At 38.0% G+C, this 17,778-nt stretch overlaps 1 protein-coding gene across 1 annotated transcript in view; it reads right to left on the bottom strand.

Annotated features, from left to right (window-relative positions):
- The window catches only part of KCNIP4 (Kv channel interacting protein 4), a 611,550-nt gene extending 600,350 nt beyond the window's left edge, over window positions 1–11,200 (bottom strand). Inside the window, exon 1 of the mRNA XM_011994264.1 lies at window positions 10,981–11,200. Coding sequence (XP_011849654.1) covers window positions 10,981–11,080 — 100 coding nt within the window. The 5' untranslated portion in view covers window positions 11,081–11,200. The remainder of the gene's footprint in view (window positions 1–10,980) is intronic.
- Between the last annotated feature and the right edge of the window lie 6,578 nt (window positions 11,201–17,778).

Here is a 17,778-nt window from a genome sequence, read left to right as displayed (position 1 = left end):
AAGCCTACATTCTCTGCTTTTCCTAGCATATAATGCAGAGAAAAGAGGCTTTGCTGCAACTAAAGCCAACTCCTTTACAACACCAGGGACCTCAGTGGTTTTATCCCTATAGCATCCCCAGCACCTAAAAGAGTACCCAGCAGGAGCTCAGTAAATATTAATTCAATGAATGAATGAATGGATGGATGGATGAATGAATGAATGAATGAATATCTATGACTATGAAACATTCCATCCATCCTAAATGGGGAGGAGGACAAGCATCTGGACAAACAGTTTTAGGGTGGTACTCGACATCTGTAGGACATGGATATATAACCATATGTAAAACAAATGATAAATAGGAGATAATGTTCACCCTTGCCTCATCTACTCTGTCCTATCTGGCTTCTAACATTGTAGCTAACAATTAATGGTTACATTCATAGGATATATTAATAGAGCCAGCTACCATCCATTCATCTCTGTAAGTCTTAACAACAGTGACTAATTTACATAAGATGAAACTGAAGCTCAAAGGAGTCAAGTATGTTACCCAATGTCAACTCTTAAGTGAAGGAGGTAGGGTTCAACTCTATGGATTTTTTTAAATGGGAAAGTCCATACTTTCTCCACTCAGCCATGCTGTCAATCAGCCCCTGAGACCTTCCTGCAAGTCCAAGTTCAACTGAGTTTCTTAGCCAATCCTTCGGGAAATAGGACTTCATTCTACTGCAGTCTACTGGAAATGTCATGCTGTCAAATAATCCCATCCTAATTGTGTCAGGCATGAAGTCTAAATGGCCACAGAGATAGGCAGAGAGACAGGGGGACCCCTAATGGGAACTTTATACCCAACCTCTGTCTTGTAGGATTGGATCTTGCTTTCTGTGTTCCCAGTCATGAATTTTAATCGTGTAAGAAAAGACAAGGTCTTTTAAGATTACAACAGAAGCAGATCTTGGTATTGTGGGATCTGAAGCACATGATTTGGGGAAGTGGGGTCTATGAGAAAAGAATAAAAAAGCCACATATAAAATTGGGTATGGAAGTTAATATTTATTTAGAGTAGGAATGAGAAGGGGTCCATGCATTTGGAAGTCTCTGTAGCATAATCTTCATCTACTTCAAACGAATTCTGCCTCTGATCATGATCTAGCCCTACCTGGGAGGCAGAAACACAGTGGTTGAGAACCTTTGTTCTCTAGGTGGGCAGCCTGAATTTGAATCCCACCTTGACCACTTCTAGGTATATGATCTTAGGCGAATGGCTGAAATTTCACAAGCATATACTTTCTCATTTGTTAAATTTTCAACAACTGGTTCATAAAAATCGTTAATATGAGTGATCATATAAAGTCTTGATCATAGTGTTTAATATATGCTCAACAAAGTGCTCATTAAGGTGTGTTTGGTATTATTAGCATCTAATGTCATCTTCTTGCTCACCAGCTCTGGAACCTCCCTACTTGAGACTCTCCTACTATATTCATTTGATACCTCCGAAATGCCTGAGCACCAGGCACTTAGGATTTGACTCTGTGTCTTCCCACTATGTACCTTCAACAACAAGATCTGGGCCCTAACTTCCTGCGGAACCACAGCCTGGTTCCCAGCCTCACTACAAATGTGTCATCGCATTTTGGCATACCTATTAGTTTTATAAGAATCCTTGTTTCTGCCTGTGTACCAGCAAATCTTCCCATCTTCCTGGGCGTAATCCAATAAAACTAGAAAAAAAAGTAATATGATGAAAAGCACTCACAATAGATTTTTAAGTAAAGAGTTAGAATTCCTATAATTGTGGCTAATAAGGTTGTTTTACAGGGATATGTGAAAATCAGATACTACAAATGTAAAATGGTGAGGTCCTCACCTAGAATATAATGATCACTCTATTATAGATAATGTAATTATTACAATATATATGCTACCAAATAGCACTGTGATTTCTAACAAGTCAATTAACCTTCCTGAGCCTCAATTAACTCATAAAATGAGGAGGCTGGACTACACTTTCTATGATTCTTGCTAGTTCCAAGAAATTTTATTAGTACCTCTACCTGGGATATTAATGTATCATTCACGTCTCAACTTGGAATGTGCCTGATTTGAATATTTCCCTTTGAAGCTGATAAGTGAGGGAGGAGGAACTACTCAAAGGAGAGCAACATTGTCTTTTTTGTGAAATTCACCTTTTTACCTCTACTGTCACAATATTCTCACTATGGCAGGTGTTCAAGGAATATTATTTGACTTTTCAAAATTCCCTCTCTAGTAAAGTTCTATTGAGACAAATAATATTGCTCCTAAAAGTATAATTATAAGTGTGGTGTATATCCCAGGTTGTTGAAGCAACCTGGTAAGAAGAAATGAAACTAGACCCGCTCACCCCACGTGGAAGATAGAGGGAAAACCTAGATCAATGAAGAGGACTGAAGTTTTGGCTTGTGCTCACACTAAAGATTGGTACAGACACTTGTTTCATATAAAGGAAGTCTGAAACTAAGTGTTGAATCCATGCCCTGGTGGAATCTGGAGCAGAGCAAAGAAGTGTCTGGGAGTAGGCAGGTATGGTACAGAAACAATATCAGGGCATATAAAAGAATGTAGAGTCAGGAACTGTGTAGAGGCTTCCTATCTGAACCCTTCAATGGCTTTCCAGTAACAAAGAATAAGTCCTAAAGTCCTTGTAATGGCTCTGTAGGATATGACCTTGGCTCTCCCTCCATTGCTCCTCCCATCACCCTGGCAAGCTCACTCTGCTTCAGCTATACTAGCCTGCCTGTGCTCCTTGGACACATGAAGTACACTTCTAACCGAAGTCTCGTGTATGTGGTGGTTCCTTTGCCTGGAATGCCAGACTCTCTCCTGTCTCATGCACTCATTTCTTTTAAGTATTTTCAGACAAGTAGGTTCTTTGGAAAGGCTTTCTCTGACCACCCTTTGATAAATAACACCCTATTTCTGTCCCCTTGCCATATTTTGTGCTTGTCTCTATTAAATATTGGATTATATATTCCTATGTATTCCTTTATTTATATTTTTGTCTTGCTTCCCCAATAGTATATAAATTTCTCAAGCTCTGCAACTGTGTTCATATACCGTGCTTAGGACAACATATGGACCACAATTGAGGCACATACAGTTAGTGAATGAATGCATGAATGAATGAAATCTACTACAACTACTCTGGTTCTTATTTTTGTAGCATTTATAGTTTATATCTCAAAACTCAGCAGATGAACTTGCAAGAATGGAGACTTTATCTGTTCAGCTTATGGCTGCATCCCCAGTGTCTAGAACAGTAGCTGGCACTTGGGAGTTCTCAATAGATAGTCTTAAATGTTATTCACCATTAAAAAGTTCTTGTACTCTAGTTTTAAGAATGGAAATGAATTGTTGTTTGATTTTGGCAACAAGTCACCACCAGAACCAGTTTTAAACCCAACCCAATCAATCAATGACAATTTTGCATTAGTAACCATGCTTTGGAAAGCCTAAAACTCTATATAGCAACAGCAGTGTTTGGTTTTGAGTGACAGCATCTTACAAGCACAGCTGTCCCTTGTTTACCAAGCAATGAAGCAACTTTTGGTTTCAGGTATTTTTTTTTTTTTTTTGATGGAAAGATGATGGTTCCTAGCTATAATGGCAAAACACAAATAACTTATTATAATCCTATACAGTGTTCTAAACATATACAAATACCAACTATATAAATCCACAAAACAAGCAGGAGAGGGAGATGCTATGATTCTTCCAATTTAGTAGATAAAGAAACTGAAGTACTGAGGGTTGGAGTGCTTACTCAAGGCCTACAGCCACGATGTATTTGAGCTGGGATTATTATCAAATCCAATTATTTTGGCTTCAGAGTCTGTTCTTAGTTTCTACATTCTATGGCTTCCCTATGAGAACTGAAACACACACTTGTTATAATTCCAGCAGCCAGATTTGTCTTGATGATTAGTCTACTGACCTAATCAAAAGCTTTTCAAATAATTGTCATGAACAGTCTGGCCGGTGGGGGTGAACTTCAAACAGAGAGGTTAGGGCAGACATCTGTGGGATGGTGGCACCAAAGCAAGCAGTTAGGAAGGTACAGAATTTAGAATTTAATAATTGTCATGTTGAACAATTAAGGTAACTGACCTTGTGATTTTTGTGTGTGTGTATATATTTATGTATGTATGTGTGTGTATACATATACACACATACATAAGTACATATGTATTGTGTGTGCATGTGTGTGTGTGTATATATATATATAAATATATGAATTTCTGGTAAGCCAAGGGCTATATCAAATATATATATATGGAAAGGAGATGAATACTTGTTATTTGATTGTGGTAACAAATAGCCACCAGACCAGCTTTAAACCCAACCCAATCAATCAATGACACATACATTTGATATAGGACTTCGGCCTTCCAGAAATTCATCTGTGGGGTATCTGAACTGGCTACCAGATAGTTATGACTCAGTATTACTAAACGTATTCAGACAAGTCATAGAGGTGAAAAACACCTCAATTTACGGCTAAATCCCTCAGCCTGATAGTTCTTTGTAATCGCACCTATTTCTAACCTTAAAGTTATGCCAAAAAAAGCAACTTCACTATCACTCAGCCCTAAATTCTTGGACCATAAGCAGAATAACAAGAGAACTACAATTTGAATAAGCATTTTATGAAACAGGTTATGTTTGATCTTTATCTTATAATTCATTAGCTTTTTCTTTGCAGAAAATAGTTCTGTCAATAACAAATCATTTTTAGGTCATTTCGTCTCTCTGGGACTCAGTTTCCTTATCTATAAGATGATCCATTTGAAACTGGCAGTTTCTGCAGGATGTTTTGTTCTATGAAGCCTTGATAAATCAGAGTTACAATTATCTAAATTACTGATGTATCTTCTCTTATTTTTCCCTCTTCCTTATTTTTCTGGGTTCACTATCATACCCATGCTGTTACTAATGTCTCTACATAGAACTAGAAGCAAAAAAAGAAAAAAAAAAGAATCAGATTCTTAAATACAGTTTTTAAATTTTCATGAGCATATTCTGTAAGAGAAGTTTATATTGCATATGACTTTTACATATCTATGTATGTTTTATCTTACTTTGGAATATTTATCTTGTGCAGTCACAATGAATGCCTTTTGGATTGGCACTACAACAAAGATATTGGAATTAATCCAGACTCCTTCATTTATTTCCTTGTGATTTTAAGCAAGTTATTATTCTCCCTGAACTTCCAGTTTATTCATCTGCAAAATCGAAATAACACTTTCAGTCTTGCATGGTTGAGATGATAATTTCAAGGTGAGGCATAGGCAACACTTTTTTTCACCCTCTTTGTCTTATACAGGGTCTCAGCCAAGGTAAGCTTTTTTCCCTCCCTTGTAGTTTGTTCTCAGTAACTAGAACCATCAGTGTTCCTTCTTGTTTTTTACTTGCTGAGAAAGGTTGGGGTGTGTGTTTTCTGTTGATGACCATCTTCATCAAGCTAAAACCCAACTGATGCTTGTGTTATGCTTTAATTCATTGCTGGATGCACTTACTTCAAAATATTACTCCAATATGGATCATCTTACTGCCTTCGTCCATGCTTCAGTCAACCCAATCCATACATCTCAGACCTTTTCATGAATAATAGTCATCCTGGGTTCAAGGTCTTACTTTTCTCAGTAGCATCTTATGTTGAATTTCCTCCTTTCTCGAAAATCACTAGCCCTTCTCTGCCCCATCTATTTCCAGCAATCTTACTTGTCTCCCAAAGCAAACCAGATCAACTCTCAGTTTGAGAATAAACACTTCCGTCTATTTTCTTTTCAAATTTTGCCCCAGATCCCAACTAAAGTGTACACTTGATTTGACTGAAATTTAATGCTGATGTATTCATGTTACAAGATTTTGTTTAATTTATAGTGACTTTATAATATTCTTTTACTGTGTTTAGAAGAGTACAGTAGGCATGCTTATGCTTATTAAATAATATAAGTGATTGAGAGTATTTCATACACAGAATGTGTCCAAGAAAGGCTTGTGGAAAGCCATTAATGAATGCCTGATTTAACACTTTCTCCTCTTTGCAAAATTATTATCCATTGCCCATAATGTTGTAATGCTTAGGAAATGAAAATTATATAATAAGATATGGAGTCTGATGGCTTGAGTTTGAATTCCAGTTTTATGACTTACTAGCTGAGTAACCTTGATCCAAATTCAGTGGACTCTATAGGTCTAAGTTTTCTTATATCTAAAGTGGAAGTGATTATCTATCTTAAAGGATTATGGTGAAGATTAAATAAGATATTGCCATGCTATACTTTATTACACGAATAATATATCTATACTATACTCTTTTTTTAACATGTCTGACATATAGTTGATAATAAAAAGTAAGATATTAACATTATTTATAATTGTTTCATTTCATAGCTAAAAATTAGGATTATGTCAGTCAAGTAATAGTCTAAAATTACATGACTAATAAAAAGTGAAGCTGTGATTAGAATCCAACTTAAATAACTTTAGATCCCCTGAGTGTAATCTCTGAATATACTAAATCTTCTTCTTCTAGTAGTCCCCTTTTAGGCATTAATGTTCTTGAAATAAGAAAAGATGAACCATAAGAGACCCTAAAGATGGTATATGTATTCCCTTTATTTCATTCCTAGATGGTATAAAAAGATTGTATCTTTATGTTTTCTAATATAAAGTAGTTTTATGTTTCTTAAACTTTACAGTTTACAAAGACTTCTCTGATACTCCAAAACACATAAGCGTTGGCATGCCATTGCATTGGGGGAAGCGGAATGCTGGGAAAATTAGAACAAGACTCTGTGAATCTCAATGAAGCTATTTGAGATGGAAATCAGTCCCTCCTAGTCATCTCTAGCCCCTTGGTCCTTATTAAGCATCATGGTCTGAACATACCATCAGTGACGTTTTTCAGTTTGCCCATTTTATTGACAGATCCAGCACTTCCTCACTTCTGTCAACTGCACGGGAGAATTAAGAACTCAGGTTTTAAAAATCCATCTTTGCATATACAGCTAATACCTTGCTTAAGTCTCTTGGGAAAGCTTGTATTACAGTATTACAGATATTTGCTAAATAAAATGAGTTGAATAAATACAAAAGAGAGCCTAGTCCTTATCCTAAGGACTTAGATTACCAGTTGATTTCTTTTTGTCTTTTTATCAAAGATAATTACCAATAAAAGTGACTTTTTTCAAGTCATGTGTGTTAATGCATCTTTGTGAAATTTTGCTTTTATTAAGGGTTGTAGAAGGATGGTTCTTTCTTAATTCAGTAACTGCTTCAGCATAATTTAATACATATTTAGATGAAAAGTAGATATTTTCACAGCCCAGTGTTGCATATAGAGATAATGAAATCGCTTTGCCATTAAAATTTTGATTCGATTTCTCCCTAGAATGCATTAACAGAAAACCACTTTCATTTTTATAGTTGAAAAAAAAAAGGCAATTTACTGTTGTGAAGTTTCAGGAGTGTTCCAAACCAGCACAACTCTGGAGCCCCCTAAACTCCCCACTAAGTAGAGAGAGTCTCTGACTTTAAAACCCTGGCCACTAGTATTGTGTTTTATCCTTAGAAATCTGCTTCTCACTATTATTTTCATGCCTACTGAGCTGGCATTAAGATTACTTTTCTTACAAAGAAAATGTAATAAATTTTAATAGAAATACCAAAAAAGTTAATAAATGAGTTAATAAATGATAATATGATGTGCTTATTTGTTATTGGAACTCTAAGTTTCAAGAAACTGTATCACGAGGATGCCTGAAATAGCAGCCCCAAATGTCAAATTCTAGAGCTACAGGAAAGGACATTTCTCTATTCTCTTGCAATACAATGAATATTTCCCAGAGGTAAGATGAATTATCCCACTATGGAAGAGAAGGAAAGATTAGTCTAATGGTTATACTGTATGTCAATTTTAAAGTAGGCCACTGATATCTATTTTATGGTAAATGATATGTGTTACATAAATTCTCAAATTTTAATTACCTGTTACACCCATTGAAGTTTTGAAATTGAATGTTCCATGGAGATTATCAAGTCCAGTTTTCTCATTTTGGAAAACTAGAAAACTAGAGAGGTAAAGTGACTTAGCCAATGTTAGAGAAAGTAAGAGAGTGGCAGAGGAGGCATAAGCATTTGTGCTCCAACTACTATTTTATATTCTCAGGAGAAAGAATGTTACCTGATAACTGTAACTCTCAGGTTATAAACATACGACATGGATCTCTGTGTAGTATTATGTATTCATGAATATCATATATAGATCAGAACAGGATCCAAGACTCAAGGACCTAATCCCCCATCTTCTACAATGAAGGAAAACTCAAAGCACTCAAAGATAAGCAAATACAAATATTTTAGACTTTTACATTACCAATTTATTTTGAAGTACATGTATTCTATACATAGACAAAAGCAAAATAACTACATTATGCAAATGTCATATTTTATATGCCCTTCAGAACAATATGCATATTACAAATATAACACAGAAAAGAAAAACTACATTCTGAATATCGTGTATACTGTAAAACAGTTGTAAGTTTACATGACGAGATTTAATGATTTAGGGAAACAGTTCACAGTCATCCTCATAAGGCTTTAACCTAGGTTCAAGATTTTCTACTTAATATTCAAATTCTTTCATAGGACAATTGAGCAGACAGAAATAAGAAAGATGAAATAAATCATTATCTTCTGAACTCAGACATGCAAAATGGTGCGGGAGGAAAGGAACTCCTAGGTGAAAACAAATCTGAATGAAATGAACATCAGCACTTTTTTTTAAAGAAAGTTTCAGAAAAAAACTATGAAGATGCTAGCTTGATAATAAACATTGCTTATCCTTTTATTAATTAAAATTAGGCTGTAACTGTAGAGTACACATATTCTGAACTGCAGACTTGAACTATATACAATTAGCTATATCAATCTATTCATTTGTTTTTTATCTCCAGCTAGCAAAGAATGTAGTCAACTTAAATCTTGTTTTAAAGGTCTTCTCACTCTAAAATTTACTTTGGAGATTTGTCTTATACAGACTTTCAGATGAAAAACATGATTGCTTTCTCTCTCTCTATCAACTTTCACGCATTAAATAATTCTTCCTTAATGTGGTTATCAACATTTTACCATTTATAATTACTTCCTAACAATCACTGGAAATCATATATGAAGTTTATATTAAAGTTTCTGAGATAGTGCATTCTCTCCATAGTATTAGTCCAAGATTGGTCTGGAGAATGCTGATATTAGAAAACATAAAGTACAAGAGAGAAATTGTTCATACAAATCAGTACAACTTTGAATGTAAGTAATAAAAATGAAAGACTTCATAGAGGTTAGCAGCTGTTAGAGGAAGGAAACACAAGTTCTCATATGGGAGAGTGAATATTGGGGCTCCTGAAACAAGCAGAACCAGTACTAGAGTAAGTGTCATCTCCACATCCAGAGTCAAAGCCCTCTACACAAGAGCTGAAAGAATGACCACACAACATCCATGAAATAAGATAAAACAAGTCCCTCAACAGAGCCAGGAATTCTGAGATTATTCCATGAATTGTCAGTCTCACAGAGAATAAAAACCAGCTCATTGAAATGGGACGTCCCAATCACATTTGCCAAGTAAAATAACACACACAAATGAACAGAGAAGCCAAACCAAGTTACTGGTTTCATGACAGTGTACAACATGAAGTCAATTTTAAAGAGCAATGGCCACTTCTAGATTTTAGAATTTATCCTCTTTCTAGAACTACAGATATTTCCATCAGACAGGGCTGCCAAAAGCATTCTGCAACTTATTTTAAAATTAAACAAACAAACCCAGCTCTCCACCATCCCCCGCCTCCTGCACCCTGCATCCCCCGCCCCATGAGTTATAAATGTAGGTTTCTGGTAACCTACATCAGAGTGACACACTTATTTTAATTTAATGTTTGCTATTTGTAAATGCAATCTCATTTGTGTTACACTGTGGCAGCCATTCTCTGGAGGGCTGGATTAGTTGTGGATGTAAATACATTTATAACGTATTTTCCTTTTTACTTAAGTTTAAAATTTGAAGCAAGGAAAATATCTAAACATAACTACGTCAAACATCATCTAGAGCTTCTTTCAAAAATTGCTCTGCCAACTTTAGAGAAACAACGACCGGCTGTATGCAGACACACTCTCAAATGTGTTCTGAATAGTTAGAAAATTATAATGTAAATTTACCCAGATTCCCAGAGAAAGATTTAATTTAGGAAACAATAAGGGCAAATACAAAATTTACTGTTTAAACAAAGAGGTGATTGACAAGAACAGGAGAATGAGCCTCTAAGGAACATAAACAGCAATACTTGAAAAACAACTGGCTACCTGGAATCTATGTTAAAGTCTGTTATATGAGTTAGAGTCTTTTCCCCTTAGAATCTCTGTTAGTATGTAAAATAGATAACATTATAAACACTTCTCCAGATGACCTTATGAAAAGCCTGCCATTCTCAGGCTCCAACCTTAGACCAGAAGAAATTATGTCTCTTTATTTCCATTTGATCAATGCATTTGTATAGCAAGAAATGAGTGATCTCACAATATACCCAAATAAAATTTGCCGATACAATAAAAGGAGATATTAGATAACCGAACATTATTATGGACTAAATGCTCTCAAAACAAGCAGGTAGATCCGTTATAAACCCTTAACTACTTCAGTTTTTGTTCTCACATTTTTGATTCAAAGTGTTTCTCCTAGTTTTAACATCCTCTTGTGAAAACATTACTGCAACTTACAAAAGTTTATTTCATTAATCTTTGCTACCCTGAAAAACCTGGCTTCCTTCAAGTCCATCCCAGAGTAACATTTCTCTGATCTCATTTCAGGTGCCTCCTACATTCATCTAAGACATTTTCATTGCAAAACAGAGAATTTTCAGAAGTCACTAAAAAGCACTCCCTTACCTTCTAAACCTGCTTCAATCAGCCCAAACTGTTCCAATAATTTAACAAAAAGCACAATGACGATCAGAACTGCTATCATTTCAAGCCCTTCCAAGTTCATGGTCAGCTAGGTCATGGTCCGACCACAGCCACTGAGAAGTGCTCCTCTGCCTGGCTTTCTTTGTAAAGCCATTAAACTACATTAAGAAGGCTACTGCTAGAGAAAGGGGAGGAGGAGAGCGTATGAGAGAGAGAGAGAGAGAGAGAGAGAGAGAGAGAGAGAGAAGAGAGAGAGAAGGGAAAGGAGGCGAGATGGAGATGGAGAGGCTGAGAAAAAGGGCGTGAGAGAGAGAAAATGCATTCATCCTGTCTGCTGTAGCAGAGGCCAGAAGTGGCAGCCGGATAAAGTCGGGCCTGTCGGAATTATCGGCTTCCTCGTTATCACTCTTGCACAGAGAGACAGCCACGCATCAAGTCTCGCTCAGATCACCCGAGGACCCACGAGGTCACCAGGAACGTCCCGAGGAAACGTGAGGCCCGGCGCGGCGGAGATGGCTCTGCGCCCCGGGACTCCGCGCGCCCGCGCCGCCGCCACCAGTGGCTTTGTTGGGCCGGCCAGTTGCCTTGGAAACAAGAGAACCTAAGCAAGGGCTGGACTCCCGCTGCAGACGGGGAGCAGAGCACCGCACCTTGAAATACGGAGAAAAACCTGACAACGCTGAGTGGTGGAGTGACAACTTGCATTCAGCTGTTTCAGAAACATTGTTGACCAGTAAGGAAAATCCAAATGTGTATTTTGTCCCAACTAGCTGAGTGCAGATTGAAACGAGGCTTAACGGAGTCCTTCAATGTTGACTTTCTTTCCCATGAGTCACCTTATCCGAAAGCTCAGTCACTGAGAACTAATATTCTGGTTTGAGTAGTAACTATCATATCTTTTCGAAGCATGGGAATAGTAAACGAATAAGTATTCATCATGTTTGCATAGTATTTGAGTTTAACAGCTACCTCCTATGCACTACCTCATACCATTCAATACACCAAAATATATACAGTATTTAATGTGTTCCTTCTATCCTTTACAAATAATGATTTAAGTAAATTTGGAAACAGGAAAAGTTTGAGAATAAAAATAAAATAAAAAAGAAAAGCTGAAGCTTTTGTCTCTCTCTTGCACAACTATTTCATCTTTCTCTTTCCTCCTAACACTGCCCAAATAGATTAGCTCCACAATGAAATACAGAATTTAAAAAAAAAAAATACAAGAGAGGGAAAGCATCTTAGAAAGCCAATTCAAGTCTCCTATTTCATAGATGAACAAGCTGAGGACCGAAGAGTGCAAAAGAGATGAGGCAAAGGCAGAGCGGGATAGAAGGCATCCTTCACTGGGGGTTGATTTTTGAGGCAGTGGAGTATAAGTTCAGAATATGAACTCCAGGGACAGACCACTGGGATCTCTTACTAGCTGTGTGACCTTAGGTAAGTTACTTAACATCTCTGTGTCTTAATGTCCTCATCCATAAAGAGAGGCATAATAGCACCTAGCTCATCACTCTTTAGAGGGAATTAATGAGTGACACTTTTAGAAAAGAGTGAGTGCTCAATCACTACCACCTCGCGTGTTTTTCACAAGTGTCTCCATGCTCTGCTCAGACTTTGTTAGGTTGCCAGAGGAATCAATCTGGAGGAAGTGCAGTCCTCCTCTTATCATTCTCTTAATCAGAAACCTTCCATGGTTCCCTATTTGCCTGCAGAACAAAGTTGAAGCTCCTTTGAAGAGCATGCTGGTCTCTCCATGATCCGGTACCTCCTTCAGGATTGCACCTCAGTGGTCTTACTCCTGTCAATACACTCTGCCTGACAGTTCAGCTTCCTTCGCCCAAACTCATCCTGGGCTTTTCCATTTCCAGGACTTTGCTCAAACCGCTCTATCTATTTAGAAAAACGTTTCTACACCATCTCTGCCTGTCAAGTTCTTAAAACTCTTTCATGGAAACTTCAACCAGAATTGGATCAAATCTCTCTTTTTTTGTGTGTTTTTATGGTACTTTTCCTACTTATGATGTATTATATGATAGCCATATGGGTATACATTCTCTCCATTAAAGGGTAAGCTGCCAGAGGGCAGAAATCACGCCTTGCTAATCTAGATAGTCCCTACTGTGCCTCCATGGAGGGCACTTCTTACTTCCTAGATGTTTGCTGGATAATAAAAGTCATCAATGATTAGGTGATTACTACACACCAGATGATTTAATGCATTGCTCCTTCCTAGACATTCTAAAAGTAGGGATGATGATTTGCAGGTGAAACACTAGCCTTAGAGAATCTAAGTAGCAGGCTCAAGGTCATACAGCTGGTGAATGATGGAACCAAGCTTCAAATTCTGATTTGTTTAATGCAAAACCAATTACTTCGTCCCATTATCCAACAGGGCTTTAAATGAATTAAAAATCCAAATATTGGCACAAGTGCTTATCAGCACAGGGGTGAAGGTTACACCCAAAATGATCCCCCAAACTGTCTTGTGACATTCTTTTTTTTTTTTTTTTTGAAAGAGAGAGACAGGGTTTTGCTCTGTAATCCAGGCTTGAGAGCAGTGGCGTGATCACAGCTCACTGCAGACTTAACCTCTAGAGCTCAAATGATCTTCCTGTTTCGGCCTCCCAAAGTTCTGGGACTACAAGCATGAGCTACCACATCTGGCTGACATACTGTTTTATCCACTAATTCCAGTAACTTTGGAACATGAAAAGCATCCAAACTAGTAGTTAATTAAACTCAAGGATCTTTCTTCCTCCTCATTCACAGGATTAATATTACTTAAACACACCCCACCTTGGAACTCGAAAGGGAGTTCTGTTTTTCTAGTACAGTGAACTCTGCAGAGCCCTTCAGCTTGCCTTATCTATGAATGTCCGTAGTCAAGCCCTTTGTGTTCACATTTAAAGTTCATGACTTGAGGCTGAGAAACATATGTAGGCAGGAACTTTTTTTTTCTTTTCTTTTTTTTTTTTTTTTTTTTTTTTTTGAGACAGTGTTTCGCTCTTGTTGCCCAGGCTGGAGTGCAATGGCACAATCTCAGCTCACTGCAACCTCCGCCTCCCGGGTTCAAGCAATTCTCCTGCCTCAGCCTCCTGAGTAGCTGGGATTACAGGCGCATGCCACCACGCCCAGCTAATTTTGTATTTTTAGTAGAGACAGGGTTTCTCCATGTTGGCCAGGCTGGTCTTGAACTCCCGAGCTCAGGTGATCTGCCTGCCTCAGACCCCCAGAATGCTGGGATTATAGGCATGAGCTACCATGCCCAGCCGGCAGGAACTGTTGAAGAGCATCAGAGTGAGAGTCCTTCTACTCAGTCTGGATGTCACAATTACGGGTTCCTTTGCTGTTATGTTGTGCTTCCCAAGGCCTGAGGGTTTTTCTTTTTAAATTTTTACCTCATTAGCTCAGGCCTTTGTCCTTGCATTTCCCTCTCTTGCAGTGTTTATCCCCATATCTTCCCATGAATAAGTGACTTGACTTAGGTCTTAGTTCCAAAATTCCTATCACAGAGAGGCTCTTTCTAATCACACTATATGGAAAAACCTCCCTCACCTGGCCCTGGAGTCACTACCCTCTGAACCAGTGTTATTTTCCTCCAAAGCATTGTCACCACCTGGCATGTATGTTTGTTTATTAAGTGTCTCCTGCCAGAATTGTTACAATATAAACTCCTACCTATGAAGGTAGAGATTTTGTCTGTCTTGTTCAATATAATATCCTCAATTGCAGAGTGGTGCGCGATGAATAAGAGGGAGTGAGTGGTTGTTGAATGAATAATCTGATTGATATTCTCACCTAAAAAGCTACCTGCTCTCTCCCTGATCTGGCAGAACCCAATTTCCTGTTACCAGAGTGCCTCCTCTGCCTGTGGACCCTGAGAGATTTCCGTGCTTTTTTTTTTTTTTCTTAGGAAGTCCTATTCCTACTGCTTCTTTTAAAGGTGAGCCAAGAGCACTGCATGCTCAAACATATTGGCTGTGCTATGTCTTCAGCATTTAATGTGAGTATGATTTGTGGTTCCTGCCCATGTGAACAATGAAAGCAATACAAGGAAGGCAGCCAAGAAGATTGCCCTGCCCAAAATATCTTAAAATCGCTGGTATGGATGATAAGTACCTTGGATAGCATCCACTCGCATCCCTTCATTTTCAGCTAAAAGAACACTGCAATCTAAATAAGTAAAGTTACTTAACTATATATGCAACTCTTACCTTCAAGTCGCAGCGAGGATTCAAACTAAAATATTAATCCAATATATTTTCTTCCTGTAGGGCCTTGAATTCCCTTTTAAATGAGAAATATTAAGAGTGTCCAACAGAAAGAGGAAACCTAAATACTGGCTCCAAATCTTTGTCCTCATTTGGATTGCTTGAACTCGCTATACTTCGGTTTGCTGGTCATCAAAATGAGGCTAATATCCCTCCTTCAGGGAAGTGTTGTGAGGATTAGGTGCAATAATATTTGTAAATGATACTTAATCTTCGTGGAGCACATATGTTTTCAAGCAGTGGGCCTAACACATAGACTCGTCCATTCTTAAAACCCCTCTTTGAGGAAGAGAGGGGTTTATATTTCCATCTTATGGATGAGGAAACAAAGGTTTGTGAAGGACTAGTCAATTATCCCATGTCCCAAAGCATCTGAAGCCAGTGGGGCTGATGGTCATCACATTTCCCATGTGTCTCATGTAACAGTGGCCAGGGATACCCAAAGCATTCAATGAAACAAACATCACCGGCATAAGTAACCCAACACTCAATTGTGACTTTTTAAAAGATTTCTCGCCCTTTCTGCATTAATATTAGATACAAGAAAGGTCTGTGCCCCTGTCGTGTGTGTGTGTGTGTGTGTGTTTGTGTGTGTGTAGCAGATAAGTATGAAGTGGTAGTGAGAGAAAAGGGATACTGTTTGTGAGTTTGCCAACATTTTCTTCTCTGCAATGCATTCTCACGTAACTGAGGAGGGTGTGAGGCTGTTTCAGGTGCTTCCGTTTAAAGAAGTTCCTTCAAAACAATGTTGGGGAGTCCATCAGCTCAGGCTCTACTGCTGCATGAAGGTTATCTCTTACCTGTCCCCAGAAAAATGAACGTGCTTAATTAGAGACACTCTTACTTTTGTACTTCAGAGCATATCCCTCAAGTGCAGTTTATTCAAAATCACCAGTTACTCACAGTAATGAACCCATTTCTGCTTTGATTCCAGCAATATGGCTTTTGGAACAAAAATAATGTTTTTTAGAAAATGAAAGATGAGTCTGCCCTTTGATGAACTGAGGCAGGGAACAAAGGGATTTTGGCACGTTATGTCTTTCTAGATTCCAGGCTGGGAAGGCATTAAAGAGAGGAGGAGAAAGGGGGCAAACTTTCTCTACGTTTTCACCACAGTGGTTGGCCTTCTCAAAACCTAGCTTTCATTCAGTTTGTTTCTGATTGTTCATCTTCCATTCAGTCGTTAAAGGTGTGGTCCAGGTACTATATAAGCCAATATAAGTAATAAAAAGATGAATACCTGTTTTTCCATGAGCTGATTGTTAAGCATTGCATATCTGTACAAAACATCACTTGTAGCCCATAAATATATCTATATACCCACAAAATTTAAAAATTTTTAAAAATCCTTAGTCTTCACTGCTTAAAATCTATTAAAAACAAAATTTAGATAATAGCTCATGTGTGTAGAATAATCACTATTTGACAGACTAGCATACTGAGTACTTTATATGGATTATTCCACTGTATCCTCTGTAAACCATAGGAGGTAGCTACTAATACTATCTCCATTTTGCAAGGGGAAGTTAAGGAATGGAGGCCTCATTGGATTATACCAGGAAATATCCAGCTCAGGATTAAAACCCAAGTCTGACTCCAGAGATCAAGAGATAATATTTTAGATGCCATTGAAAACACCTGAAATTTGAAGTAGCACCTGGTAAAAGCCTTTAGGAAAGTATGGAAAGTACCATGAGATCAGGGAAAGCTGACAGGCTTTAATGGTAGTGGAAGGTAGGGGAATAGAACCAAGGTCAGCTTTATAGAGACCACGTTGGGCTCGTACAATGTAGATATTAGGTGGTATTTTTTTTTTTCATAGCAAAGGCAATGTATATTACATATTACATGACCAATGGAGAAGAAAACTAGTGTTGCCAGAGATTTCTTTCTTTTTCTTTTCTTTTTTTTAGACAAGGCCTTGCTTTTTCTCCTAGGATGGAATGCAGTGGCCCGATCTCAGCTCACTGCAACTTCCGCGGCCTCCCAGGTTCAAGCAATTCTCCTGTCTCAGCCTCCCGAGTAGCTGGGAGTACAGGCGCACATCACCACAACCAGCTAATTTTTGTAATTTTGGTAGAGATGGGGTTTCACTATCTCTAGGGCTACGCTGGTCTTGAACTCCTGACCTCATGTGATCTGTCCACCTCTGCCTCCCAAAGTGCTGGGACTACTGGTATGAGCCACCACACCCAGCCTTGCCAGAGAATTTACCCAGAGCCGGAAAGAACAGTCAAAGCCTGTCTCAAATCACTTGCCCAGGTGTTCCTGGGAAGTTTCTGCCCCTCATTTTTCAGACCGTCTCCCATTCTGGTGCGCAAAATCAGCATCAGCGACCTGCCTCTAACTTACTCTCTTCCTTTGGCAGTTACTTGATCCAAGAGAAGCCTGGCTGAATCTTATGACTGAGTGAATAGAAAGCAAATTTGGCCCCTCAAAATGAACTGAAAGAAAACGAGCAGAAGGCAAAGGCATTACATGAGAAATGTCTTTCTTTTTTCTTTTT

This window comes from Mandrillus leucophaeus, unplaced genomic scaffold, assembly GCF_000951045.1.
Source record: "Mandrillus leucophaeus isolate KB7577 unplaced genomic scaffold, Mleu.le_1.0 Scaffold449, whole genome shotgun sequence".
Lineage (NCBI taxonomy): Eukaryota > Metazoa > Chordata > Mammalia > Primates > Cercopithecidae > Mandrillus > Mandrillus leucophaeus.
Note: the sequence above shows the minus strand (reverse complement) of the source record. Positions and strands in the feature narration are given on the sequence as shown.